Source organism: Monodelphis domestica, chromosome 5 (assembly GCF_027887165.1).
Source record: "Monodelphis domestica isolate mMonDom1 chromosome 5, mMonDom1.pri, whole genome shotgun sequence".
In the NCBI taxonomy this organism is placed as follows: Eukaryota; Metazoa; Chordata; class Mammalia; order Didelphimorphia; family Didelphidae; genus Monodelphis; species Monodelphis domestica.
In genome coordinates this window covers 155,108,005-155,135,272 of record NC_077231.1, presented here as the reverse complement: position 1 = coordinate 155,135,272, position 27,268 = coordinate 155,108,005, and the positions used below count along the sequence as shown (strand labels likewise).

Here is a 27,268-nt window from a genome sequence, read left to right as displayed (position 1 = left end):
CAGTGAATACAGAGCTCAATCCCCAATTATAGGCTACACATTCCAGCTGAGGCAAAAAGATAATTCACGATGGCTTATACATTAGGGAGTGTTAGATCCAATCTAGTAGGCAATCATTAGTTTCAAAGGGAAGGCAGAAAGGCTTTTGTAGGTGGCAAACAAAACTATACCTCTCTCAGCCCCCATCTAAATATCTACAATTAGATTCTTTAGACACAGGCAGAAAGCAGACACATTTATAACAGAGTCCTGAGCAGCAATCCACACTTTCACATAATTTTTACAATACCTTCAAGTATCAGAAAGTCTGACCTGATGAACCCAAGAAACTCTTAGCAAAGGACTAGGTAAAATGATAACATCTAGTGTTCATCTCCAACAACAACAAATGTTTATTGTAAAAGAAATACGTAAGAAATAAGGGGAAGAGATCTGTCAGAATCTAACAGATAATCAGAAAAGATTTTCCTTTGAGAATAAACTTTCTCTAAACCTTGTGGCATTTTGCCAAAATGTGAATGAGTTCTTTATCCTCTGTGTCATCCCTTGGATGTCTGCATTCGTTCTCCTGTTTTATTCTTTGTGCTTTCACAAATGAAAGTGATTTCACAAAGTCTGTCCCTGGGGTGTATCTTGATCTAAATGATGTTATTTCAGTTCACTGAAACCGGTGGGATTTTTTTCTAGGTATCATATAGCTCTACTCTTCTTTTGAGTTAAAAGATCCCTTTAAATGCTCCCTGAAGAAGCTGTGACAAAGATGATAACGAGAAAAGTTTAACAAGAGAATTAAATAGCTCCAAACTAAAGAATCCAGTAACTATTTTTTAACACTGAGAAACACAAATATCCTTTTATTGAAACTTTCTGGTACTAAAACACAACATTTTTCTTTTTGAAAAGATCTGTGCTTCTTCTCTGGCTCTCATCATATACCTAAACTTAGAACACACATTTCTGTCTTCAGCTCACCAACACGCTGTGTCTTTTCCCATTTTGACCCCAGTGAATTTAGGCAGTAAATGACAAGAGCAATGATCTATTTCTCTGAATGCTATTTAGGAAACTGGATATGAAATTTGAATCCCTGAAAACTGACCAGAGATATGAAAAAATATCCACAAATATTAAGTACCTTTCTGGAAATGTTAAAGATAGAGGAAGACAAGAAGAAACACCACCTGTCCAGAAAAAATCTGATTAAATGGGCAAACCACAAAGAAATATATAGCAACCATGCACCTATGTAACATGGCTGGCAGCCACAACTAGGTAGGTGTGATGCTATTTTGTTTGGCAGATGTAAATGTTTGTATAGGCACTTTTTTAATAAAGACTTTGGGAAGCAAAGGATAAGAAACAGAAAAAAAAATGGATGTTATCCAGTAAAAGAACTTTGCCTCTTGGCAATACAGCAGATAGCTTTTTAAAGTCTCCTCCACCCACTTTTTTCAGGCTATTCTACAGGTTTGAATTGCCTTTAAACTAATCAGAAAGATGACTTATGTTATGGAAGGCAGGGAGGAATGACACACTTTCACCCTGGCAACCTGACATAAAAGTAAAAACAACATAATAAATGTGATCTAATCTGACACTGGCGTGAATACAAATATGATGGTAATATCTTAGTTTGTCCAAGTGATAACTGCTGAAGTGAGAGATGCCAGCTGAAATAGCAGGGATTTTTAAAATAAGAGCTAACATATATCAGAGGTGGAGTTAGATCTAGTGGAAAGAATTAAAAAAAAAAACAAAAAAAACACAAGAAATTGAGATGCATGGCTTAAAGTCCTAGCTATGACACCTGTGAGCGATTTCATTCTAAGCGATTCATTGAACCTATCTGAAACTCTCTTTCCTCATCTGGAAATAGGGCAAAAAAGATGTTTATCTTTCTTCCCTCACAGTGTTGTGAGGAAAATATTTCCTACACTCTTAAAGTGATATAAATCGAAGGCATTTTTATTAACTATGGAGATATGAAACTTGGCCCAGTTACTTGGGTTCTTGGGCTTCAATTTCTAAACAGAAATGGTTAGACTAGATCTCTTGATGATTCTTCTAGAAATATAAGTTAATATGGAATCTATAAATCTAAGCTCCTAAAAACTATGTGATAAACAAGTTTCTAAAATTGGCATCTTGATATGTATAGAAAATGGAAACTGGAAAGGTTGTAACATAGCATCACAACTAGAGAGGAAGATAGTTAATTTATGAATGCTAAATTCATAACTGAAGACCATCTCATTAAGATGAGGAATGTAGAATATAGTTTTGAGAAATTTAGTCATGAAGAGGAGAAAAATAAAGATCATTTGAAGAATTATTTAGAGTTAATAACTAGGTATATCAGGAAAGGCTTCGTGTAGGAGGTGCTTCTTAAATGTAGGTTTCAAGGAAATAAAATCAGATAACACATAATATTTTGCAGACTTTAAAACATTATGTCTATGTTTTCATTATTGCTATTATTACAACAAAGATCATAATTGTTATTAACATTATTAGTGTGGGTTTTAAAAAATATTGTGGTCAGGAGGCCTTCATTTCCCAGCATTCTTTACTCTTCCTGGGGTCCCCTTATCTTGTGTCCCTGTGTTGTGCCCTGGAGTGGATTTGTTTATAAATTTTGCTGAAACCAGGCTGCTGCTCGGCTTTGGGGACTTTAGCTTTGGCTCGGGCACAGCAGGTGTCGGTCTCTGGGTCTTTGCTCTGCTCACTTGGCTGAAGAAACCTCTTTCTCTCTCTTTATTATTATTAAATCCTATAAATTTAAATACTTGGAATATTCATTCATTTTTAGTCTCACCTTAGCTATGTATTCCAAAAGGCAAAAATAAAAATGTAGTGCATTAGGCATGGGAACAGCCAGGGTATAGGCATGGAGGTGAGAGAAAGCAAATCAAACATGGGAAAAAAAAGGAGATCAATTGGGGAGGCACATAAAACTGAGGAGAGAAATAAAATGAAATAAGGTATAACCTTTTGCTCTGACCCAACTCTCTCTTTTTAGATAGATCAAGTTGAATCTTGGGATATACTTTGGCACATGTTCCTCCTCAAGCTTATCCTCAGGAGTATCAGAATGTAGCTCATGTTTTATGTCTCCAGAGAGGCAAAAGTGTTTTTATCCTATTTGCAAGTCTTCAGGAAAACTGGATAGATAAACTTTATTTTTTATGGTAAAGCACGTAAAACAGAAAGTATCCAAACCCATTCATGGCCAACAACAAACTATTTTTTTTTCCTTTCCTGATAGGGCTCAAACTTCCCCAGAGATCTATGCAAGTTCTTCCAAATGAATCTTGCTCCATTGTAGCTGCTATCCTCACCATCTCAAACTAGGAGAAATGAGAGTTAGTCTTTCCTCTAGAGCAGTCTTCTGTCTGTAGACACTTATATAGTACTCCAGACACATAATTGAACTCCTTGGAGTTGAGGCAGTTCAAAATATTGAATAAATATGGATCTTAGCTAAATCTCTGTCAATGTAAGGATAGAAGAGAAACTGAAAAAAAAAAACTTAAAAAATGAAACATGTCTTTTTGCCTTTGCAAATGTGACAGCTTCTAAGTTTTCCAGCAGGCTCTTATTTTTCATGTGAACTTGTTTGGCTCCTACACTTGAAATACACTGTTGCCCATTCGCTTCTTCCTTGTTTGATTTTTCTTAGAGCATCCTATTTCCATTAACCAACTGTAACATCTACTGGGGCAGGGAACATGGTAAGAAGTCAGTATGAGGCTGAAAAGAAAGACCTGAACATTCAAAGGAAAGAACTGGAGTTTGAACACTAGAGGGCAGAAAGACCATTTAGAGATGGCAAGAAGGTGCATTCTTGGGGATGCTTCCTGGAAGACAGACAGGCTTAGCATTGTAAGGGAGTGATATCATCACAATGCTGACAGTTTATGTTTGACTCAGTGTGTCATTAGAAGTGCAGCTTTTAATCATAACTTGAAAACCAAAGTGGTCAGAGCATCCTCAACAATGCCATATTTATTTAACTGTAGTGATAATGAGAACAGCTGCAATTCCAGTCCTCAGACCCAGAGGGAAACACAAATACATTTATAGCAATTCTATTTCCAAAGAAAGATGGTCACAATCACTTATTTAAACTAATTTATTAATGGTCATTAACTTGCAGTGATTGTCCTGGTCCCTCTCATATAGATCATAATTCTCTGATGAATTTATCCAGCCACAATCTTTTCCCCAAAGTAAGGCTTGGGTAATGAAATTACCCTGTTCTCCCCTTACAACAAAGAACAGTATGGTGTCTGCAATATCCGACACTGGGCAGAAATGATTAGCACTTTAAACAATATGGATATCAACTATAAATTGTGGCTGAGCATAAAGGGTGAGTTCACAGCCTGGGTAGAAAAGTAATTCACTGATGCACCAATTTAAAAGCCAAGAATATGAGAGAATAAGCCTGGACACCTATTTTGTTTTGTTTTCTTTAAATCAAGGTGGTAGAACAATAGACTTCTCCCTCCTTCCCTCCTTCGGGAGAGGGTCATGGAACAATATTTATTATTCTTTGCAATGAGGAAATCCAGAAAAATATTAGAAGGTCAAGAAAGAACCATAGTTGATGGCAAAAATGCTACTTGTTAATATATTTGGTGACTTGTAGTTAGAAATACTATAATCCTGGAGATAGATAACAAAGTACTAAATTTATTACTTCCTGGAGGTCAAGCTGTGTTCTCTAAGCCCAGGCCACTATAGTACTAATTTAGACACATGCAATCAAGTTAGAAAATGGGCTTTGGGAGTAAATTGAGAGCCAGGTTCAGAGTCAGTAGGGCTTGCGTTCAAATTTGACCCTTAACACCCACTGTCAAGCCCTTGCCAGCCTTCTGTCTTGGAACCAATACACAGTATTGATTCTAAGTTGTAAGAGTCTAAAAAAATGGACCTTGGGATAGACTAAGGTCCACTGGCATTTGATACTAGGACCAAAAATGGTCCTTGGAATAAGGCTAATGTCCAGCTAAGTTTGGAGAGATTCATCTCCCAAGTTCTGATTTATTTCCATCACTGCTGATGTGTTTTCCCCAGAGTAATTGGTCATTCAGTGTTTTCAGGCTTGTCTGATTCTTCAGCACCCCATTTGGAATTTCTTGGCAAAGATACCAGAACAGTTTGCCATTTCCTTCTCCAGCTCATTTTACAGATGAGGAAACTGAGGCAAACAGGGTTAAGTGACTTGCCCAGAGTCACAGAGCTCAGAAGTGTCTGACACAAGATATGGATGTGGGAAGATGAGTCTTTCTTACTCCAAGCCTGGCACCTAGCTCCCCAACTCAGAGAGTATAGCTAGCTAATAAGTATCTGAGGCACAATTTGAAACTGCCTTCCTAAAGCCAGATCCAGTTCTCTAACTTTTTCCTATCCCCCCTAATTGTCAAATAAGTAGTTAATAAAGTATAGCAAGAACAAACCCCTTAAGCTAACTAAATGGAACTATTTGTGTACCTTAAGGAACAATGTAGTAGAAACTGTACTCAGATAGGAAACATTCTAACTTTTATTCTAGTTCTGACTCTCCCAAATGTGCTGGGTGGTTCTGCCTGTTCACTTTTGCTCTAAAAGCCTCCATTTATTCATCAAGAAAATCAAAGGAGACTGAAGGTTCTTTCCAATGCAAACATTGTACAATCCTATAAGTGTGCATGGTGTACCCATCAATGGATTTGGAGTGCTTTGAAAACGTTTTAATGTACATCTTTTGCTTTCATAAATGTCCAGAAAGATTTGTATCTGAAGGGGGAGAGGAGAGGAGAGGAGGGGAGAGGAGGGGAGGGAAGGGGAGGGAAGGGGAGGGGAGGGGAGGGGAGGGGAGGGGAGGGGAGGGGAGGGGAGGGGAGGGGAGGAGAGGAGAGGAGAGGGGAGGAGAGGAGAGGAGAGGAGAGAGAGAAGGAGAGGAAAAAGGGAAGAAGATCTGCTCTGGCCTGGCCTGAACCAGGCAGAAGTTCAGAGGCTTCAATCAAAGCCAAGGAAAAGGGGAGTCGGCCTTACCACGCACCACCTGATCATCTTAAGGGAAGCAGTCTGAGGTCTCATGCTAGAGTTCCTCTAGGGTTGAGTTCCACAGCCCCCTCTCACAAGAAGTGACACAAAATATAAAGGCAGTTATTTACATCACTTCCTGTATGTCACATGTACCAATGGTGGCTTAAACTTGACTTTTGGACAGCTCAAGGGGACAGTCAGTTGTTTCTGATTTGTCACTTGCTAGCACATGCGGGTCATAGACCTTCCTCTCCCACAGTTAATCCTTAAGTTGGGGGTGTATACATTCCTGGTTGCTAAAATTCTAAAGACTAAGCAGGGTAGAGTAAATCTAAAATTCACAACTAGACCATATTACCCTCAAGTTATCAACCTATTTCTCCTCCCTTTCTCAGGCAAAACTCCTTGAAAAAGTTGAATGCTCTTCCCCTCATTCTGTTGTCATTCACTAACTGCACCCCTTTCTGATCAGGCTTAATCATTCAACTAAATTCTATTCTCTAATTCAACTAAAACCTTTCTCTCTGCTTTTATCAACAATCTTTTAATTGCTAAATCTTCATGGTCTTTTCACATCCTTCTCTATCTCTTACATTTAACACTATTATCCAAAATCTTCTCTTCTATACTCTCTGTTCTTTGGCTTTGGGGAGTGTCCTGACACATACTACATACTTACTAAATGTATATTGATTGATTTACCCTTAATGCCAACATACCCAAATACTCTAGATCACAAGAGTCAAAGACATAGACATACATCTACAACAGGGTTGGGGATTAAATGCTTCTGAGAGCCCAGAAGGAGCTAGACACCCAAGAAATGAGTCTGAAGGACTTAGAAAGGAAAATATAATGGACTCTACTAATCCAATCACTGGTGTTAATGAGATTTCCAGAGAGAATAATTTAGCCAATTTAGCCAAAGAAGCTTTTCACCCACATACTTAAAACCAAGTTTGCATATGACAGTCCACTTAATTATAAGCACTGGTGAAGGTGTTCATTAAAACAGTGTTAGTTGGTGAAGCTATTGTTGGAACAGAGTTGTTTCTTTTGAAACCAGAGTGGTGTTATGGATAGAATATCAAACTGAGTTTTAATGGAAAAGACTGCTTCTAACACTCAGCTGTGTGACTCCTTAACCTCAGCCTCAGTTTCTTTGCCCATAGTACTTATCCATATAGGTACAAGGGAAAATATGTTAGATTCTATGCAAACTGCACAAATGCCAATTTTATTTCTTTTGATGCCTTAATGTCTTGTTGTTGATAGTTCAGGCAGACTTCCTGATCAACTAATTTTTGTACTTATAAAACTTTTTTTTTAAAAAATATTTTCTTTCTAAAAAACAACGAAGCTTGCCTTCCATCTTAGACCCAATACAGTGTATTGGTTCCAAAGCAGAGGAGTGGTCAGTCCTAGGCAATGGGGGTTAAATGACTTGCCCAAAGTCACACAACCAGGAAAAAGTCTGAGGTCACATTTGAACCCAGAACCTCCTCTCTCCAGGTCTGGCACTCTATCCACCAAGCCTCCTACCTCCCCCTTTTATAAAACTTAATAAAAACTTTCCAAAAATCTCTTATCCCCTCTTCTTTCTCCTTAAATTTTTTTGTTTTTATATCACTATTTCCCAAATATATTGCAGGGGGAAGAACATGAGATACATCCTCACAATCCCTCCCTCTGTATAGTAGGATCACAGAGCATCATGGTATTAGAAAGAAACTAATCAGATCAGCTAGGACTTGGCCAACTCCCTTATTTTAAATTAAAAATGGAACCTAGAAGAAGTTAGGACAGGGCTTAAGGTCTCTCTTTTTCTGGATGGTAAGAGTCTCCTGGGCACACTTGGAAGCTTTAACTTGGATAGCTATACATAAGTTAGCTTAAATACATCTACTACCGGAAGCAGTGTTTGTCACCTGATAACAAAAACAAATGCCCTCCTTGGAAAGGGCTGGTTTCAAAACCTTCCGAAGTAGGGAATGGAGCCCCACCTGATGGGCATGGAGAGAGTATCCTCATTCCCCTTGAGGTCAGTTTGGAGAAAGAATGTATTCTGAGAGACCTTGGCTCTGATAATCTGGTCTCCTTTTCTGCCTCTCATAGTGTGGCAACTTTCTGTAGTCCTGGCTACTGACTTGGGTAAATGTATCATTGCTTAGATCATTTTGATTGGGCCCTGATAGAAGGACCTGTTATAGATTTATTTTTCTTTTTACTTGGAATTTTACACATAAGACTTTGATAGTCTATATTTTCATCCATAAATTTTTCTTTTTTGTATTTTTCTGATGTTTTTGTTAATTTCTCTTGACAATTGATTCATATACCTCATACCTCAGCCATGCATCCCTAAGTGATTCTGTATTTGTCAATCACCCTCTTAACGGGGGTGGGGGGGGTGGGGGGGATGTAAAAATATATCATTATTTAAATTGCAAAGTTTAAATTCCTTTTGAGAAGAATTTTAGGTGAAGAAAATGCTACCTCTCTGAATCCAGAACTGAACTGTTGGAGAAGCTACCGTGAAGAAGCCTCCAGACCACAAGTTGCACAAAATTGAACTTTGGGTGTGGTTGATTGAACATTTATTTGTATGTATACTTTCATGCCAAAGGGGACTTCCCCCTAACTGGCTTTCTGTCAATGCATCCAGTAATTATTGGTTTTATTCTTTTGTTTCTCTTATCTTCAAATTATTGTAATCTTTAAATTGATTATGTTTTCATGATCCTTTGGAAAAAAAATTAATTTTTTTCAAACAATCAAATGGGGGAATGCAAAAAATAGACTCGAATACAGGACTACAATCCCCACAAGCCTTTGCTCCACTTCCCCAAAATGCTTTGTAATCTCACAGAAATTCTCAAGTGGGCCGAGATCGAGAAGGTATTTAACCTGGTGGCAAAGGTTTTTGGGTCTCTTTTTGGACTTCCGTTTTGGAGCAGACGCGGCTCTTTCCATAATGTAGGTTAGGTCTTGTCTAGGCCTTGGGCCTAGGCACGTTTTCCTTATCCTGTATTTTCTTTAATCCTTAATCCTTAATAAACCTCTAAAAAAATAATACTCCTTGCAGAGAGAAACTAATTCCTACCTGCCTCAGTCTCCCCATATTCCTAAATTTTAATCTTTATACTAGATTAGAAGATAATTGGAGAATGTTTAACTAAATAAATTTAAAATATATTAAACTATAGATACTATCCCATTTTTAAATCTAAGTCAATATGTGAGCTTCAGGAATCCTTTTGAATGAATTAGTGGCCCCTTTCTATTGGTTTGATACAGCCTCCTTTGATCATGCATAATGACCCATCTACAACTCATTCACCCAGACACCTTACTCTACATCCTACTGTTGATCAGCTTCCTACGTCACAGGCAAACACCCTCCCCACCAGAGCTCGAGTGACCATTTCTCTTTTCCAAGGAAAGTTAATTTCCTCACCTTTGGATCTATGTCCTTGGACTGAGCTGAGTGAGGACAAATTTACTTAACAGATTACACCTCGCTAGCCCTAAAGCATGCCACATATTTTATCCATAGCCACTGAACCTCGAAGAGTCAGACAACTGAAACGACTGAACAGAAACACTGACCCTTGGCTATCTTGCCCTCTGACCTACTGCTGCCACTTCCTATCCACCCCTACCTTCCAACAGGAATCAGATCAATACTACCATTATTTCTGTAAGGGAACTGACACTTAAATGCCTGTGGTCTTTGTGACTACAATTAAAAAAAAAAAACTCGTTCCCATAATCTAATACCCAACATATAGTATGTACCCCTTTTAGAATATAAATTCCATCAGAGGATAAAGGATGTAACATTTTTATATTTGTACCAAGTACTTAGCACAGTGCTTGCCACACCTTAATTTACTTAACTACATTTCCCCCCATTCATTTATTCATTCATAAGCCCAAAGAGATCAGAATCCTCCATTAGTCAAAAGTTAAAAAATAAAACAAAACAAAACAAAAAAAAAATAAACCTTAATATAATGACTGCTTGATATGACAAAATCCTAAAAGGGAAAGATTAAAGCTTGTCCTTTTAAGCTAACAAGAATAAAAAGAAAACTTCTTTCATGGGATATCTGCCCATATATTGACATTTTCATGATAGATCATCTTTAAAGGATTTGCTCTAAAAAAAGAGATCGATAGCTCCACAGTTTATTTTCAGAAGCAAGATTATAATACATCTTTCTAAATGATCTCTGGTAAGGACAATAGACATGAGAATGTTCCTGTTATTTCCTATGCCTATGAAAATTTTTTAAAAAATTTAACTTTCCTAGGACTGATTTGGGAAAAAAAAAATAGATCCCCCTCCTTACTTCAAATTAAAAGGACAGTTACATTTAGAGATTTGATATTTTTATGTACTATAAATATTTTACGTATGGGCCACTCAGCATAAGGAATTGGATACTATGTGTTGAATATGAATATGGGAAGTCTTTTTAAGAGAACATTTGAGATTTAATAAAATTATTCTTTTTAAAGATCTCTTGTTAAAACTTCAACGAAGTGGATACAGACTTTAAGGGAAAGTAATGGAAAGCATTAGTTTGTCTTTGAGCCTCCCAAAACATTCACAACTTTAAGGCATGGACAGGAAAAGTGGTGATAACGATCAGCGCTGACAGGATCTCCAGCATACAGTTTCTCACAACACACATGCTAGTTGTAATTGGAATGTAATGTGATCTCTCCATCAGGGCCTGGATGTTTTGATCATTAATTTCATTTTCAGGGCAAATTATAGAATGTAGCTACTGTATCTACATATTTAAACTACTTGTGAAGGAATTAACCAGAAAATCCAGACCCAAACAGCTTTTGTCCCAAAATACCTTTACGATGGAGAGGGAAGTATCCAAAAATGACACAGTTCTTTTTCACACGCATGTGTTGAAACAGTATTAGCTGTGCGGCATGTAAAAAACTAGGAGTAGTCAATTTATTACCTGTCAGAGAGGGGTTGGGTTCCATTTCCACCTTCCTACAAATTATGATTTCAAGATGAATTTCCCCTTTTGCTTTTAAACAAATGAAACTTCACATATGATTTTAAAACAAGAGACTATTATATGAATGCTCAATTGAATATTTAGGGATTAACAAGCTGCAAAGGTCAAGATGCACTCTATTATTTTAAACTCACTACCATTCTTCCAGTCAACCACATTTCCAATTGTGTCATCCTTCACTCCTCTTATTTTCTAACCCCAAGAAACCGATTAGTTGTCAAATATTATTCCTATCTCCACAACATTTATCCAACTAGTCCCTTTCTCTTCATCCTCATAATCATCACCCTAGTTTATGCCCTTTTCAATTCTTAATAGATTATTTCAATAATTTTCCAATTATTTTCTGGATTTCAAGTAGGGCCCTGGTCAATTCTCCATAAAGCTCTTAAAATGATTTTCCTTAAGTCAGTTAATAAAATAAATAATAAATTATTAAGAGCTTACTCTGTGCCAGTCATGCTGGTCATTCATTTCCTCAATAAATTCTAATGGCTCCCTATTACTCTAGTAGCATATAAAAACTCTTTGGCACTTAAATCCCTTTGCAACCAGGCTCCAACCTGTCTTTTTAGACTTTTTTGTTAACATATTACTTCCCTTCATATATTCTATGGTTCAACTAATCTGGCCTTTTTACTCTTCCTTAGATATGACACTTCATTTTTCATCTTCTTTGACTTTTCTGCCCTCCTTGAAATGCAATGATTTCCTCGTCTCAACTTATTAGTCTTTACTTATTTTTTTATTTTTTTAAACCCTTATCTTCTGCCTTGGATTGGTTCCAAGGCAGAAAGAAGAGTGGTAAGGAGTAGGCAATAGGGATTAAGTGACTTGTCTAAAGTCATACAGCTAGAAAGTATCTAAGGCTAGATTTGAACCCAGGATGTCCTAGGTCTGGCCCTAAATCCACTGAGCCATCCAGCTGTCCCCTGGAGTCTTTATTTTTAGTCAAGATTAAAGTTTAACTTCATTTTCTTCAGGAATCCTTTCCTGATGTTCTAGCTGTTAGTAGGACTTTTCTCAAATCACCTTTTATCTGTTTTGAATATGCTTTTTATACACCTACATAGAAACATGTATATATGCATTTATCTATTATTATACATAAAATCTCTCCTGATATAATATAAACTCCTTTGAGGAGAGAGATATTTAACTTTTATCTTTATAATCCCAATGTATGGCATAGAGTATGTGTTTAATAAATTGATTGGTTGACTGAATTACATTAGCATGTTTAATAAAATTATTGTTTAAAATTAAGAGATTGAAACTAGGAAGAAAAAAAAACTTTCAGCAAGTTTCTGATAAAGGCTTCACTTTTCAAATATATAAGGACCTGAGACAAATTTATAAAAATGTAAGTCATTCCCCTATTAGTGAATCATTGAACATTTGCGGTATGTGACTGTGACAGAATACTATTGTTTTATAAGAAATGATAAATAAAATGGTTTTGGAAAAACCTGGGAAGACGAACTCATGCAAAGTGAACTGAGCAGAACTAGGTGGATATTATACATGTAAAAAGGATGATTGAATCAATGTAGCTACTCTGATCAAGACAATGAGGAAAGGCAACTCCATGATTTTTGCTATCTACTTCCAGAGAGAGAACTGATGACTTTACTACAGATAGAAGCAAAATTTTTAATTTAAATTTTCTTGTTTTCAATTTTTTGTCTGTGCTTTCTTTTGCAGCAAGGCTAATACAAAATATATTCTGTATGATTTCACATAAAAATTACTTATCTTCTTAGGAGAGGAGGTATGGTAAGGACGGAAAGAATTAAGCACTTAATTTTAGAATAATTTTCCCATTTTTTACATGTAATTGGGAAATATTTAGAAAATAAAAATGCATTTAAAAATAAAACATCATTTGCAAATATCTAGACTATCACCTACTTCTTACTTTCTCTCTCCAATTTTTTCAGGGGAAGAAGTGTTCAAGATGAAGTTTAATACAAAAACAAATAAATATCAAGGAATGAGAAATTAACGATGCTGGTATGGTCCTGTCTTGGCAAATATGTTAATTACTCTAAAATTTCTATTGAAAACTGTATAGTTATCTATAAAGCTACCCAATGAAAGGACCAAGGCCTTCTATGACAAAAGAATATGTAACATTTAGAAAAGCTGGTATTTCATGATAATAAATGGTTCAAACGAAGCCTACTAAATTTATGAATGACTATTTTACTTTCATAGAATAATATTATCTCTTGATTATACAAGATCTCAGAGGTTATTTGGTACAACCCTCTAATTAAAAGGTAATTGTCTTTTATCATGAGTGATTATCCATGTCTCCTTTGGAGGATTTTCAGGGTTAAAGAATATATTACTTCAGAGGCAACTTATTCAATTTTTGGACATATTGTTAGATTTTTTTTAATAATGAGGACAGAATTTTCCTCTAATCATTTGACCTAGTGCTGCTATTGTGGCCCAAGCTATATACAAGTCTCATCCCTCTTTTAGTTGGCACATTCAAATGTTTTTAGCAGAAATTATGTCATCCCCTAGTCTTCTCTTCAAGCTAAATAATCCTACTTTCTTCAACTGAACCTTATATGGATACTGAGTACCCTTACTGTCCTACGGATAGTAACCTCTTTGGATGATTTCCAGGTTATAAATGTCCTTCCCAAAACTTTAAACAAAACACAATACTTCCTATATTGTCTAACTGGGGAAGAATGCATTGAGATTACCATCATTTTACTGAACAGCATACTTCTATTAATGTAGCTTAAGATCACATTAATATTTTTGTTCAGTGCTGCCTACAGCACACTGCTCTTGTACTGAGCTTGTAGAACACTAAAGCCTCCTGTATTAGAGAAGTATTTATTCCTTGAAATAGTAATTTATTATTTTAGAATAGATAATCTGTTGGTAGCTCAAACTGAGCACTGAAAACAATCACATTCATCAAACATTATTTATTCTTAAACCATAACACAATACTGCTATGCTGCATGTTTATTTCACCACAATGAAAGAAAAATGTTAAAATCCTAACGAATGGGGGAAAAGGGAGAGGAAAAATATAATAGCTATCATTAAATTGGATACATACTGTACCAGGCCGTGGATAAGGAATTCTTCCATCATACTGGACCCACCGATGATCTGCACTTTCTTTATGAGCATATGGACCATTGAAAACTGCTCTAATATCAGCCATGCTATAGACACAAACGGCTGAACCCTTGAAGATGGAACTGAAATAAAGAAACATTTTAAAGGTAATTACCATCATCCTTTCTAACACACACATATACGTATATGAAACCAACACAAAGTAAAATATTTAACTCATAAGATAACAATAAGCAATGGGATACATGATAGCTTGTTAGATGGCACTGCTGCCTTATCTAATCAACCATTTCTTCATTATAGTTTTCATTCTGCTTAAAAGATACCTCCCTTAAAAGTGATGCACTATCATTTTAAATTGTAGGGTTTTATTTTAACTCAGCACAATACAAAAGGAAAATTTTATCTGACTTTTATCAAATAAATGGGTTTCATCATATCACTTTTATTAGTCTAAATTTTTGTATATTAAATTTCATAATAGTGGGGCATTTCATATTATTAAAGAGATATCAAATGTATTTTCTTTATATGGGGAAATTATTTTTCATTATGTCATAGGATTGTTTCACATTTCTGAAAATCAGACGAAGACTTACTGACCTTATGAGTCAAATATGCTTTAGTAAAATAGGCACCTTTCCTTTGTAATTAAAGTTTATTGCTACCACAAAGAAAAGGTGTCCATGTTAACTATGTGATACAGAAGTAATGTGCAGATAATATCATTTTTCTCAAGCAATTAATTTATAAAACATCTTTATAATAGTTCATTTTCCCTCTGAAATTAAACATTTTCTTTTAATTAGAAACTTCTGATATTTTTTGTAACTAAAAGGGAAAAATCACTCTTTATGAGTTGAAAGAAATATAATCTCATCATGATACAAATAAGCTAGTCATACTTTAACACTAGTACCTCCACAGTTAATATCCATCCATAGGTTGACATTAATGGGAAACATGGTCAGATGACATTAACCAGACAGAAGGAAAAGAAATTGGCAATGTCTTTTTCTTTGGTTAGTGTATGTTACAAATCTCTTCTGATTAGATGTAAGATCTATGCATCCTAATATATATATATATTTATATATATATATATGTATGTATGTATAATGTGTGTGTCTATAAATAAAATGAAGTATGCCAAGAACAAATTACCTTGTAATTCCATACACTGTGTGGGCAGAAACTTCTTAGGAATAAAAAATAATATGTCTTGGGGCTAATTTTTCCTGGCACACATATCCAGCTTTATGTGTAGATCTCACAATGACTTCAAAGGAAATTCCATGAATGGAGAGGTGTGAGGGGAAATAAAGGACTCTAAAATAGTTCATCTGAGCTGGTACTTGCTTTTAGGCTCATATTTCTTGGTTATCATTACAGGTATTAACATAAAATTGGTGTTCAAAGTAGTGGTTTCATTTAGCCTCTTAATCCAGGTAGTAAATATTTTAAGTGATTTATTATAAACGAAATATTAAATATCAGTACAGTCAGTTTCAACTTGCAATACAAAATAAGAGGAAAGTGAGTGAGATAGAAACTGGAGCAAGTGATTAACAGTTAACACATTTTAAGATAAATGTTATTCCGTTTTCTCCCATTTGAAAAAAATAGTTCCTTTATTTTTCAATTAATCTCATAACTAGACATCAATAAGTTACACACTGTGGGATGTGATTATAAATCAGTTTGCTAAATGATTTGATAAAAAATTAAGTCTATATGTTAAATAATGATAACTTTCTCTACATTAAAAAGCTTATGTAATTATGAAACACTAATATATCATCTATGTTGGATTGGATATCTTGTATCAGTACTCTCATTCTTTCCATTTCAGTCTATCCAATAATATGACATAGTTAGATGATAGGTATTCCTCAATTCCATTTCTCCAATGTGGATAATTAAATTAGAATCTTTTAAATGGTTATAAATTATGCTTAGAAAGTTCTTCAATATTCTGGAAATTGATGAGATCAACAAAATGCCATTCATGCTTCCTTGTTTTATTTCGTGATCAAAATATATAATACAAGGGTTAAACAAAGTTATGTATACAATATTCTTCCAAATATTTAATAAGGTTTTGGCATATACATGGAATGAGGTATATAGGAAGAAAGATGGCACACTGGATAGAATGCTAGGCCTGGAGTCAGGAAGATCTGAATAAAAATTCAGATTGAGATACTTATTAGCTAGTTTCTCCCCAGGTAAGTCTAGCATGTACCTTATAGGGTTGCTGTGGATCAATTGAGCTAATATTTAAAGGTGCTTAGCACAATGCCTGCCATATAGGTACAGCAGAAAATCTAGTTATTATTATTATTACCATTATCATCATTGTCTTGTTATTGCTTTTAAGGTAGGTATCTTTTTTAAATGCTTTTTTATAGTTAACAATAACTATGGTGGAATCTTTTATGTTCTCTGGAGAAATTCAAGTAAGCATAAGAATGCTGAAGATATTTAAGCCTGAAACTGGAAGAAGAGCAAACTATTAGATTGGAAAAAGATTTCCAATGATTTCCATAATATAATATTACATTTGGCATCTAAAATCAGGATCGCCATTGTATTACACAAGAAAATGAAAAGGTATCTATAGATGAACAATATAAAGAAGGTGGCAGGCAGAAGAGCTGGACTAGGCAATAGAAAGAAAGCCACTTTGCCAAGGGATCACACAATTTTAAGAGCATATGGGGGCTATTTCAAATGCTTTTAAAAAACTTTAAACCTGATTTTGAATAAATGATTACTGAGAAGATATTAACATCTAAAACACATATGCCTTCTAAACTCTCCAAAATTTTTAGTAGAATGATGAATGCATGAGGAAAAATAGACTTCTTAAAACAATATTCTACAGAGGATCATCTCTTTCTTCCATTTATAAATTCACTGAAAGGTTAATTGAATATAACACTCCAAAGTATTCACTGTTTGTAGCTTTATTGTACGTTTTCCATATATGTTGCATTGTTACTTATAGAACTTATGAAAAAATTCTTTTGTATTTTCTGTGACATTGCATTAAATAAAGAGACTAACTTGGTAAGAATTGCTATCTTATGTAAACCTCAAAATTTCTTAGACTTATAAATGTTGGAAATTTCACCATTGGGAAATTTCATACTTGAAAAATTTCCTATTGATAGTGGGTCTTGACTATTGGAATGTGAACCCCATTGACATGGGAGGTTCCTTCTCCTCCCTTCTTAAGATTACTTTAGGACAGAAACCTTTTGCTGAACAATGGAAAGGACTTTGACCTATGCTTAAGCATAGAACAGGAATTTCTTTGAGTCATGATTGATTTTAGAATTGATACAATGGAGATACTTGGAATCAATCTCCACCCTATTCAGTCCTAACAGGATTGAGTAAGGGCTGCAGCCTAGATCAAAATTTAATTATTCCAATCTCTACCCTACTCAGGTTAACAGGATTTAGAAAGGGCTGTAGCAAAGGGGATCAAAGATTTAATTATTTGAAAATATGACCTTCAACAGACATGTGCAAAGCCAGAGACCTCTGGGCGGTCCTGGGTTAAGCTAGAGCCTCCATTGGCACAGGGAAATTGATGGACAGGTGATTGGTATATGTGAGGACTGAGAGGAGGGGACTTGGATGGTTTCCTTAAGGATAGGGGGGTCTGGAGACTCGAGGGAGAGGTGGTTGAGGAGTTTGTTGGAGTGGTTGCGGTGTGCTCTGAGAAGCTTGCGCTGAAGGAAGCTGAAGGTGGGGGCCCCGGAGACTATTTCTCCATTTTTGGTCACGTGAGTAATAGGGACTGATCTCCTTTCATTGCCCCAGCTATCTAAGGGCTTGGGCCTTTTGGCCCAGCCTAAACAGAAGGGGTATTTAAGCCCTATTCCCTTCTCTCCCCTTTCTCTCTCCCTCTATCTCTCTATCTCTAATTCCTTTCTTTCTCCTTTTTGTAATTAAAACTCCATAAAAGGTTGACGGCTGACTTGAGTTTTCATTAAGGAAGTTGGCGACCTTAAATTAATATATATCAGTCTTTTAAAAGTGATTTCCTTGTCACACTTATTATATTTATCTGACCCACTTATGTATATTAAATATCTTATCAATTATCTGGATCTTCCTTTGTTTTAGTTACTATAGCCAAATATTTTATGACTTTCTTTTATATTATATTATGTATAGGGTTCCTTTTCCATGATTAAAACATTTCTTATTAATAACTAGAATATGAACATTCTTGGAAGTTAATCTTTACTGTGTGATCTTATTGAACTAGTTTGTTGTTTGCATTAATGTTTTTAGTTGGAATATTTCCATTTCTTGGATACACTATAATGTCATCTGCAAATAATTGTATTTTGATCTTATTTCCAATGTTAATCTGTCATATATATTTTCCTTTGTTATCGTAATTGTCAGAAATTACAATATTACACTAAAAGAAAGTGCATTATATGACAATATTTTGAGGAGTGGTATTTGTAAAAATATATAAAAAATCTTAATTCATACAATAATAAACAAAACATGTTAAATAATTGATTGCAAAGCAGTTCAGAAAGATGAAACATTTTCCAAGAAAATGATTCAAGATTGGCAGGGAGGGATTATATGCATAAAGTATTTTAAAATAACAATGCTAAATAATAACAAAAACAACAAAAAAATACATAGGATAAGATGATCCTTAGGAAGATTACGAATGTCAGTATCAAGATTGAAAATACCTAACATTATACTTTAATTTGACATGCAGAGGGAAAATGTGGAAGACAATTCTCTTCTTGTCACATTTACAGAACACCTAGTATGTGCCAGGCACTGTACTAAATGCTTTAAAAATTATTACCTCATTTGATCCTCCCAATAGTTTTGTTATTATGCCCATTTTACAGGTGAGTAAATGGATATAACTAGAGATTAAGTGACTCGTTCAGTATCAGACAGCTATTAAGTATCTGAGTTGGAAATCAAACTCAAGACTTCTTGATTTCTGGCCCAGAGCTATTTCATGGAAAATCCATGAGCCCAATAGTCAGAAGACCTTGGTTCTGCCTCCATTTTTGGTCACTTATTATTGTCTGACTGTTCAGTTCACTTAAGATATATATATATATGTAATGTTTCACTTTATGCCACTTTGAAATGAATATAAAAATCAGTAACCAACCTGTCTCACTGCGTAGGTATGAAGTATTAATGGAGACAGAGAAAAGGAAGTCTTTCAAAAAGGAAAAAGGAAAAGTTATTGTTGTTACTTTAAAAATATAATTAAGAAACATTACTCTGAACATACCTGGTTGTAGTAAAGACTCCATATACTACAGGATTTCTTTCATCTTTTGTGGGAAGTAAAAAAACATCCTCTGTGAATGGAAAAATATTTCCAAGTTTTAGTAAATTTATTTTCAGACGTGCAAAACTATCAAAATCTCAAAGATGGTTTCTCAACTAAGTATGTGGAATGTGGAAGAGAGCAGGTAAAAGAGATCAAAACTGAGAGATACTTTTTAGTATCAATGCAATCAAAGTTCTTAGCTAATTTTAGCTTGACAAGCTAGAGATTGTCTAGACCAATATCTCCATTTTCTATAGAAGAAAACCAAGACCCAGAGAGAGGGGGAATAACTAGACAAACTCACCAAAGTCACAGGTAATAAGTAAAAAGTCAGAATCTGAACCCTGATCCCCTGAATCCAAACCAACAGCCCATTCCAACCTATGCATAATTATTATTATTCTGCATGTATATTATTTTTACAAATTGTAAAGTGCTCCCAAACTGGCTCTGATATTATTATTATTGACAGCAAAGCTTTCATGCCTCATTTTTCCATAGCATATGATAATGAGTTCTTAAAAGAATATACCGATGGAACCCAGGCTCAGGCAGATTCTATTAAGCTCAAAAGTCTTGTAAGTTTTTATGACTTCTGCCAGAGGACCAGATGAGCTAACCCCATGGTGGCTCACCACTACATTGTCAGAAATGTGGCCATTAGGGAATAGAACTTTACAGCTAGAGCAACTCAATATTCTCCTACGGTATAGGGGGTTATGATCTTGATATTGGATAAAATGCACAGTTAACCCAAGTAATTTAAGATCATTTTGGGGAAAGGGAAGAACCAAAACTGAGAAACATTAAGCTTCTCTGGTTCCTCAGTTGAAGACCCTTGAATCCAGGGAGCAAAATTCTGGCTTTACCTGACATTCTAGCATGGGACTATCCAGTTAACAGGAAGAACCTGTAATTTCATGGTCAGCTTGGATTGAGGTTAATTTGAGGTCACTTTAGCATCATTTCTAAGTTATCCCCTTTTCCCTTCTCTAATTCTGTAGTGACTCACATAGAAACCAAAGAACACACATTTCAGAGAAAGGGTGACACTGCTGCATAAAACAAATAAAAAGCATTTCCTTGGTGGTAGTACATCTTACATAATGTGAATATTGCTGAGTAGTCACTTGTAGAACAGAGAATGAGTCATCTGGAAAGAAATATGGAAATTGCTCATCTAATTAGGTATATTCTTTTGGAAGGGTGGAAATTAATAAGACAAGTGAGAAAGAAAACCCATATGACTTACGAAGCTCATCAAAATGAGTGTCGGCTCCATCGTTGCCAGGAATTGAGCAAATCAATCTGGCCTTAAGAAAAGTTGTCCATTTGTTTATCAGACTACGTTGCCCTCCCACGTCATTCTGGAAAAAGAAAGAAGAAAGAAAATGGGGAAAAGGTTATCCAAGATGAAACTATTACGAGCTGAAACCAATTGTCTTTCCAAGGTCTAATTTAGCTTATCTAGAAGTATTCAATCTATACATTTCTTCCTGGACTGTGAAGTTCAAATGTGTGAAAGGTACTGAAAAACCAGCTCAGCTCCTCAGCAATAAAACTATTTCCTCATGATATAAGGCAAGCCAATTAAAATATTAGAATGTAATTACAAAAAATCAATATAGATAATAACAACTAATATAATTTAGAATTATTCCTCCTCATACATTTGAAATAGATAATTCTTTAAAAATTTACTATCTAACTTAATAGGGTAATTTAAAAAAAAACACTTAGAAACAAAAAACCTTTTAGTGAATATTTGTTTATTGTTTATGATTATTTAAATATTGTAGGTACATAAAGCTATTAATATCTTTTAAAAAATCAATTAAATAGATATGTAGTTGTGGCATATCCAAAATGTAAGAGCACTATTTTCATTTTTAGCAGAGAGTTTGAATATTTCTGCAACTTTTACCCTTTGTTTGGAGACAAAGCTGCCTCTTCAAATCAAACCATTCCAAATAATCATATTAGTAACTTTATATTTGCAATATATATGTATATAGTTATTTAGTACTTACATGTTTGCATATTGATACCATATAATGTATACTAGTTGTGCATATGTATGTGTATTTATGAATTATATGCAGCAAAAGATCCTTATATTTTTGACAAATGGAAACCTACATAAATTTCATATGACTATCATATATATAAAAGTATATATTTATTTACATGGGTGTATAGTATCATGACCATTTGGAAATACTTGATTTGAGGGGAGTTTTGTCTCAGAAGAGTGAGTGAAGATTGTAGGGAGGCATATTTGAGCTCCATTTAAAGAAAATTTTTAAAATTAGAAAAGTCCAAAAGTGGAATGGTATGTGTGTGTGTGTGAGGGGGGTGTATGTGTACACTGCAACAATTCTTACTGACAAAGCACAAATGAATATGAAAAAAATAAAATATGTGAAAAATACATAATGATACCAACATGAATTTGTAACAATTTATTTAATTTATATCCCTTGAAAAAATTTAGAAAAATCTTAGTCATAAAAAGGGATCATTAGTGAAAATATTCATAAATAATACATCTATAAAAGTTCCTTAACAAAAGCTGCCTTTTTTTTTTATCTGCCACTATCAAAAAGGCAGAGCAGTGGGAAAAGGGCATCAGACTTACAGAAGAGTCAAGGAGAAGAGTTCAAATCCTGCCTTAAACAATGCCTTAGTTCTTTGATCCTGGGAAAATAACTTTTATCTCTCTTTTCACTTTCCTCATCCACAAAATAAGAAAATTGAACTTGAATGCCTCTAAGATCTCTTATGTTTCTAAATAAATCATCAGATGACTGCAAGTTAGTATTTATTTAGTGACCTAAACAACAGTAAACATTGCACTGTTTTTTTTATATATGCATGACACTAACTTAAATACCTTTCATTTTGAAAGTCCAACAAATGTCAATATGCTTCATTGAACAAAAGACCCTTTAAAATATACTTGTTTATGTGCCCATATAACACTCTGACCCTTTTATCTTCCTTGATCCTTGGGAAAAAAGAGGGGGGATCAACCAAAATTGCAGGACAAAGATAAAAGCAGCCAGCTGTCAGAGGGAAACAAGTGTAGTTTCTGGTGTAACGATTCTCAGGAATGGATTCTATGTGTTTAATGACTGGATGGTAACTCTTAGACACATCCAGAAGCCTGACCTCTAAGGCTAAAGTTCAGTTCACAGGGAGTTATATTTCTCTTGTAAAGTAGTGTCAGTTGACCAACTCTGTTGACCATAACTTAGACTCTCTACTTCTGTTTGCCCTTCCTCATGACTTCCCTAGAGAACTCTGAGCCTAGAGGAGGGAGAGGCAACCCATTTTGTATTGAACCGTCATCTCCCTGCCTATTTCTGTGAAGTTTTAAAGAGCCCGCCAGTTCACACTAATATAATGGATTGATTATGGAGATGTCAGAATTAGCAGTTGTTTAGTCACCCGCCACTTCTATATGTCTCCACTCTATTTATCAATGCCTTTTTTGTTGTCAGGATGCTAGAAGATTTGACTTTCTGGAGGCAGGAAGATATCAATAGCAGTAAACAAAAGCACTGCAAGGTAAACAAGCCTGACCCTTTGGTCTTTATTTAGAATCTTTCTCAAAGTCTCCAAATCCTATGATTTGGCCCATTTTACATATTGTGAAGTTACACACACACCCCTTTAATTGATTGAGGATCACAGCATTTTTCAATCAATCACTGGCTCCCCTTTTGATTCCCATAGGCTAAAGTTAATCAAATATTTAAAATACTTAAAAAAAAGATCCTTGTATTTTTGACAAATGGAAACCTACATAAATCTGGCTTAGGCATACAGAGAAGCTCAAGTAATGTCATACACTGATCTTTTATGTTGTGTCTTTTGACCTTTGGGTCATGGTGCAAGGTTCATCTGCTGCACTGGGTTGGGCTGTATACCATCATTTTCAGGGATCTCTCAGCACCTTATAAATATTCTTATCTTCACCTAGCAGACTGAGAAACATTAAGTAGTGACTTTGAACACACTCTAAGTGTGTTTCCTTCTCGCTGCCTTCGACCAGGGGGATCGTTCGTTCCTTTTGGGGTAATCCGTACACACTGCCGACATAGCAAGGGTATTAAGATGAGAATCATTTTTTCTGCTACCATCATTACAAATTCAAGGTTGTGATCATTAGTATAAGGATGCAGGAAGGCCACTCAACCTCAATATATCCAAAACTCATTATTATTCTCCTTTTCTGAAATTCCCTACAACTGCTCATGGTACAATTATTCTCCGGATCATCACCAAGATTGGAAAACTCAGCAGGATCCCTAATTCTTCATTTTACTGACTCCAGAGAGCCAATCCAATCTGTTACCACATTTTGTCATTCATTTCTATGCCCACATGACTTCTGTTATGATTCCTTTTCTTTCTACTCACAGTCCTAGCCCCGATTCTCACTCCTATCATCATTCTCCTGGATCATTACAAGTCTTATTTCTCTATGCTCCCTTCCATCTTCCATTCAGCTACCAAAGGGATTTTCCCCCTAAAACTCAGGTCCTATTCAAAACGCACTGCTGTGTGTTGTCCATTTGTTTTTAATCTGAATCCCCATCTCCCCATTTGGAGTTTTCTTGGCAAAGATACTGGAGTGGTTTGTCATTGCCTTATCTAGTTCACTTTATAGTGTCTGAGGCCAGGTTTGAATTCATGAAGATGAGTCTTCTTGATGCCAGCCCCAGCTGTCCCAGTGAACTCTAACGGCTCCCTAGCATGATCAGAATGAACTCTAGACTCCTTGATTTGGGGTTTTCATAACCTTCCCCCTTTCCACCTTTTTAGTTGTCATATCTAATTCCTCCCACATATTTTATGACCCAGGAACCATTGCCTACTTATGGAACCTCAGAGATGATGTTCCATGTCCCATAATAGTTAGTGCCTTTTGTACTGGCCATACCAGATACCTAGAATGCTCTGAAACTCAACAAGAGTCAGTCCAAATCCCACCTGGTACAAGACAGTCTTTCCCAGTGTTCCTCACCTGCTGATGCCTTCCAACTCAGTGACTGTCTGCAATGTTATTCACATTGTATTTGATTTTACTTCATTTGATTTAACGTTCTTTAAAGGGAGAGTCCATTTTTTTTTTTGCATCTCTACTACTTAGTTGTGTCTAAAATATTTGTTATTCATTTTTAAACCCTTACCTTCCATCTTAGAATCAATCCTGCATGGTGGTTCCAAGGCAGAAAAGTGGAAAGGGCTAGGCAATGCAGATTCAGTGACTCCCCCAGTCACAAAGCAGGGAAGTATCTGAGGCCACAAGGGCCTCCAGACTCTAAGCTGGCCCTTTCTCCACTAAGTCACCTACCTGCCCGCTTTGCTTTTTTTAAACAGTGGATGAGAGGAGAGTTTAGTCATTTCAGGAATGGCACAGCTACTTCTATTCCTCCTCACCTGTCCCATCCCCAAGGTAGGGTTCTCCTGTTAGGTCTCCACATAGACTTGCTGAGTAATTTGCTGACTACTCCTTCACACTAGGCAGTTAACACAAGCAACATAGGAATTTGCTGTCTTTTCTGAGCTCTTGTGGACACTTTATTGTGCTGTTTTTAAAAATGTAAGTCAAAATTAATATGTATGTAAAGGAAAAGACTTTAAAGGCTTCTTTAATGCGAATACAACTTAATAGCATTTGATAAGTATTGTTCCTTCAGGTTTTAGTACTTTTTCAAATACCAAGAAGTTTGAAATACATTTTAAATGGCCTGATATAATTAAGAAATCCTTTCAATTCACTAACTCCAAATAAACGAGGTGCTAGCTTTTTGGGGACATTAGCAAAAATGAATCTAAGTATTCTGATTATGAGTTCTGTATGGGATTTTTAAAGCAGTTTTTCATTGTATGTACCCAATAATGATTTTAATGAATAAAAAACATGCTTTACTATTATGTATTTATTGTTTCCTGTATCACATATATATGAAACAAATAATTATCTTCATTAATTAAAACCTGCATTTCAATAACCTGCATTTCCCAATAGTCACTTTCTAAGAAAACAATCCTGAATAACAAAGAAGAAAAAAAAGGAAAAAATTAAAACAATTTGCTAAAAGTAACCAATACATTGCAAAAGTCTGCCAGGTTCTATAACATTTCATGTCCATAGTCCACTGCCTCTTCAAAAAAAGGGAGGAAAATGAAGGTAATCTCATATCTCTTACTGAAGGCCAACTCTGACCATTCTAATTTTATAGCATTTGATCTCAATTGTATTATGATTGCACAATTGTGTTTAAAGTTGCATAAGTACATAGACAAATAGTCCAGAATATAAAGAAATAAATCACTTGGATTAAGAAAGCAGTTAATAATCATTAGAGAAAAAAGCAGAGCACTCAAAATTTGTTATTGTTCAGTTCTTCAGTCAGGTCCAACTCTTTGTGACTTCATAGACTTGTTAATGGGGTTTTCTTGGCAAAAATATTGGAGAAGTTTGTCATTTCCTTCTCCAATGTGTCCTCATTTCATAGATGAGGAACTGAGGCAAATAGGAGTCAAGTGACTTTTCCAGATCTTCCTGAATTCAGGGAAAGTGTTCTATTGATTGTACCATCTAACTTCTAAAAGCTTAAAATATTTGAATTTTCATAAGATTTTTAAGGATATAATTCTCTGTTATTATTCTTTTTTTTTTCCTTCAAAGGAACTGCAAGTTTGGAGTCAGGAGGAGAGATTTTCAAAATACAAAAAATGAACACTTGTGTCTTTTTTACTCCAACCTGGTAAGTATTCAGAGATGAATGTTTGGGATTTGCAGTTGGCAAATTATAAAGCAAACAGCAGAAATGAAGACCATGTTTTCCTAACAACTTACAAAATCTGCAGATGGTTAGCATAACCAGGATTTGGGTAATACAGTACACTCCAGAGTTTCCAAATCTGGCAGATTAAAACAAAGTTTAAAATTCAGCATGTTAAACAATCATTTTCAGGTAAAACCAAAGACTAAAAAAAAAAAGGCCAACATAAAACTCTAAGCTTTGGAATTCCCCAGACAGGAAAACAGATGGCAGCAAAGCAAACACACATCTGTAACTTTGAAGGCTCTAAATCTCTCATTTGGGTCTAAGTGACACTCTGAAAGTAAGCACAAACCCCACAACTTTGTGAAAAATCAATCAATATAGAAAGTGTCACAGGACTAACAAACAACAATCCTGAAAGGTAGTAACTGTCATATAAGGACAGTATATCAAATCCTGCCTTTTGAATGTAACTGAAGCTTAGGGCTATTAATTAGACCCCCAGGCAAGTTATGTGAAAAGCCCATCCAAACTGAATTCCTGGCATGAACAAAAGGAAATACTGCAAAACAAAGAGGAAAACTGGCATAACCTTCAGGGTTCTGGAATCTCTATAGCAAATATAACCAAATGGATGAACCCTCCCAAAACAAATAGAATCTAAAGTAATTAAAAACAACCAGGAGGTGGAAAGTGAAGAGCAAAAACTTCTCTGAAATGATTTGTATTATATTTGCATCTCAGCATATGAAGTACAACTAAAAAGAAATTTTAAAAATTCTGTAGAGGTAAAAGTAATAGAATCCAAAAATATTTTAAATAAAGGTAAACACATTTATTAAAATATATTGTTTAATGCATCTTTGCCTCTTCATTTATTTAGCTTTTAGAATTTTGTCACAAAGTTCAACATGTGTTTT

General features: G+C 35.2%; 1 protein-coding gene across 7 annotated transcripts in view; it reads right to left on the bottom strand.

Moving 5' to 3' along the window:
* SEMA3D (semaphorin 3D) overlaps positions 1 to 27,268 on the bottom strand; it is a 242,136-nt gene that overhangs the window by 38,728 nt on the left and 176,140 nt on the right. For all 7 annotated transcript variants that reach the window (XM_056799465.1, XM_056799464.1, XM_016426051.2 and 4 more), the window contains 3 exons: positions 20,798 to 20,912; positions 19,504 to 19,573; positions 14,176 to 14,320 (listed from right to left, as the gene is read on the bottom strand). In XM_056799465.1, the coding sequence (XP_056655443.1) occupies positions 14,176 to 14,320; positions 19,504 to 19,573; positions 20,798 to 20,912 (330 nt within the window). The remainder of the gene's footprint in view (positions 1 to 14,175; positions 14,321 to 19,503; positions 19,574 to 20,797; positions 20,913 to 27,268) is intronic.